Source organism: Merops nubicus, unplaced genomic scaffold (genome assembly GCF_000691845.1).
Source record: "Merops nubicus isolate BGI_N331 unplaced genomic scaffold, ASM69184v1 scaffold1847, whole genome shotgun sequence".
NCBI lineage: Eukaryota > Metazoa > Chordata > Aves > Coraciiformes > Meropidae > Merops > Merops nubicus.
This window is the reverse complement of record NW_008620769.1, coordinates 35718-38913: the sequence shown is the minus strand read 5'-3', so window position 1 is coordinate 38913 and position 3196 is coordinate 35718. Positions and strand designations below refer to the sequence as shown.

The 3196-nt window shown below is 42.0% G+C and overlaps 1 protein-coding gene across 4 annotated transcripts in view; it reads left to right on the top strand.

Moving 5' to 3' along the window:
- The window catches only part of MECOM (MDS1 and EVI1 complex locus), a 47013-nt gene that overhangs the window by 12156 nt on the left and 31661 nt on the right, over positions 1-3196 (top strand). For all 4 annotated transcript variants that reach the window (XM_008944196.1, XM_008944195.1, XM_008944194.1 and 1 more), the window contains one exon: positions 717-933. In XM_008944196.1, coding sequence (XP_008942444.1) covers positions 717-933 — 217 coding nt within the window. The remainder of the gene's footprint in view (positions 1-716; positions 934-3196) is intronic.

The following is a 3196-nucleotide window of genomic DNA, read 5'->3' as shown; positions in this document are numbered from 1 at the left end:
AAAAGCATCATGGGACGCGCTTCTCCAAGTTTGCTTTTTGGGATTTCCTTTAGCGAATATATTCTTCTGCAGCAATTACGTCTTAAAGGAATGCAGCATTTATTCCAAAGTGACACTGTAGTGATCTCCTAGGTTTAATTTTCATTAAGAAACTCAGTTTCATTAAGAAACACATTGTGACTAATTTTATGGAATCTAAAGCAAGGCCCCCTGTCTTCATTACCTCAACTTCAGGTGTCTTTGGCTTAATTTGGAAAGGGATGGATGCTGCAAAAGGACTCTAATGGAAAGGAAGAGACTTCTGAAAACTCTGTAAACAGACATTTGGCTATTTTAGGTGCTGATGTTCATGTCTAAGCCAGTTTCCTTCATTCAGAAAGGCAGAGACTGGCAGCCTCTGCTGGATGTCCACCTAAAACCCTCTACAACCCCATGTAGGAAAATATTTAAACACACTGACTTTTGTCCTAAGCCAGTGTTAAGGATCCTTATTGGATGTCACCCAGGCAATTAACAGACAGTATTGCACTGTCATCTATTGTAGAATTAAAGCATTGCTATGAAGCATTCTAGGGCATCCTTGTTTCTCTTGAGGTTCTTCTCCAATGAATCACCATTTATCTAATCACACTATCATCCAATTCCTGACAGAATGGTAGTTAAAAATGACTAAAAACTGATGTGGTCTCTCTGTGCCCAACCCCTTTGTCTTACAGAGGAGCGCCAGTATCGTTGTGAGGACTGCGACCAGCTCTTTGAGTCCAAGGCTGAGCTTGTAGACCACCAGAAGTTCCCCTGCAGCACACCTCACTCTGCCTTCTCCATGGTGGAGGAGGACTTCCAGAAAAAGCTTGAGAATGAGAATGACCTTCAGGACGTGCATGAAATCCAGGAGTGTAAAGAGTGTGATCAAGTCTTCCCAGACTTACAAAGGTAGGAGCAGATGCTTAAAACATGATTGAATGAGGCCAATTCTCTAATGGCTTTAGTCAGATCATGCAGAGCATCAGCCAGGGCAGAATCTAATACCACCTTCTTCTGTACAAACCAAAGATGAAAGTGAGTAAGACTTCTGTGCAAGTTGGTGTTTTATGGCATAGAAAGCAATGGAGTCTCAGTAAATCAGAAATTTGATCCTTGTACTGAAGTCCTTAGTGGGAATCTTAAATTAAGAACTGGATCTTCTGACAGCTGGATCTTTAGGTGCCATGGGTTGGGCTGGTTGCAGTGAAGTCAGAGGAGTGATTATAGTTCAAATCAGCTAAGGTCTGAGCTCCTTATTTTTAGGTAGAAATAACTTAGAACATCTCAGAGTGGTGTTTACTGATGTTGCCAATTTTATCTTTGCAAATAAGCCATGCTAGTTAGAGCCAGGTTCTAGATGTCAGTATACATATATGTCTGTATATTGATATATATTTATAGCTTTAATTTATATTTATAGCCATACTGTCTTGAAACATTTGGGTTCATCTTTTCCTTATATGTATCTGTCTGTTTAAACAGTTAGATCCGTGTACATATGTACCTGAAATATGCATAGAAAGTAAATACAAAGTATGGCTTTTGTATGCTGAAGTTCATTTACGTATTTCCTGTCACCAAAGTTTTGGCAGCTACTTAAAATACTGTATTGCTGTGCAGATTATGGCTAATTTTGCAAATTACTGAAAGATATTGAAAGTATGCTGAAGCTTCTTCAGCACATCCTTCACAGATTCGTCTTAATGCTCTCAGAACTCAGGCAAGGCTGACCTCAGCCAACATTGCATAGTAATGCTGTGCTATCTCAACAGCAAAATCCTGAGCCAGACCCTTCACTGTGATGAGCCAGAGCATTTCTTAAGAGGCTGGTTTATAGCAGCAGACTTGGGCCAGTGTCTCTTGCTTTCAGCTGGAGTCAGGAGCACAGCTCCCAGACTCCCATATAACTGTCCTTTCGGGAACAAACGGTGGATTTATTTGCATTACTTAATAATCATATGCCCCTTAAATGTTGACATTAATTTAGAGCATTTTGTGGGTTCATATTTTTATAGAAATCTTTACTAGTCCATGATTCAGGATGCTGTGATGTCTGTTGGAGGTTAGCACCAGTTTGTGCATGCCCAGGGTTAATGCCTTTGGACAACTGATCCTGGATTTTTCAGGTGCTGGTTCTACAAGAAGCAAAACACAGAGGCTCCTTAGCTCCTTATGCAGGGTATCTCAGATCAGTGCATCCTAAGACCTGATCCTTACGCTTCTGCAAATGTAATGACATCAGAATTAAAACACAGTGTGCTAAACGTTGCACTTCACATACTAGATCAACCCCGCTGAGTGGGAGTTTGTGCAGGCACGAGGTCTCACTCACCAGCTGCTGTGGAGCAGCGTGAGGCTCCATGAGTGTAATTTTCAATGTGAGTGATGGATTTGAAATGGCTGATGTAGGTAGGTCAAGTCAAAAGCTTTGCAGCAGTGTGGGTGAGGTGGGAGTCTGGGCTGTAACATTTTTTCCATTTTGTGAGTTACTTGATGTTAAAGTTCTTTTCTGCCTGCAAACCAGAGGATGATATCTAACATATGGGAATCATTGAAGAAATGTAAATTTAGCTTAAAATATTAAATATTGAAGAGAAAGGGCAGAAAACAAAGAAAGAGTCATCATAAATAGATGGGCAGTACTGTGAGAAAGAGTGAAAAATGAGAGAGAATGCAGTCGTTCTCCCAACTCCTGAATTATTGAAAGGCTAATCCACCGCAAAGACAGTTCACAGCAAGAAAGTACCAAAATGTGCTATATCCAGATTCTATAAAACCGAAGGCCCGAGTGAGCCGAGCTCGAGGGTGTGCGTAATTAACCGGAGCAGGAGCTGAGCAGGAGGCTGGAGATCTGGGGGGCCAGGGCTGCCCGGTGCTGCTGGCAGCTCACGTAGCCGTGGCAGGCGTCCCAGGGCTGGTGCCAGCGCCAGAGAGAAGAATCTCTCTAGGTCTTACAGCAAATTTGTTTACCAGCACATGATGGAGAGTCAATTGTTATAGAAATATTAGGAGAGGAAGCTAGAATTATATTTTTTCCCCTGAAGGAAGGAGACTGAGAGGAGTAGAAGTAAAGAGCATCTGCAGGGTGGAAACATTTCCATTACCTGTGGCTGAGAATAGAGGTTGCTATTCAGGCTGCACAACCCAAACAAGACTGTAAACCCTGCAGGTT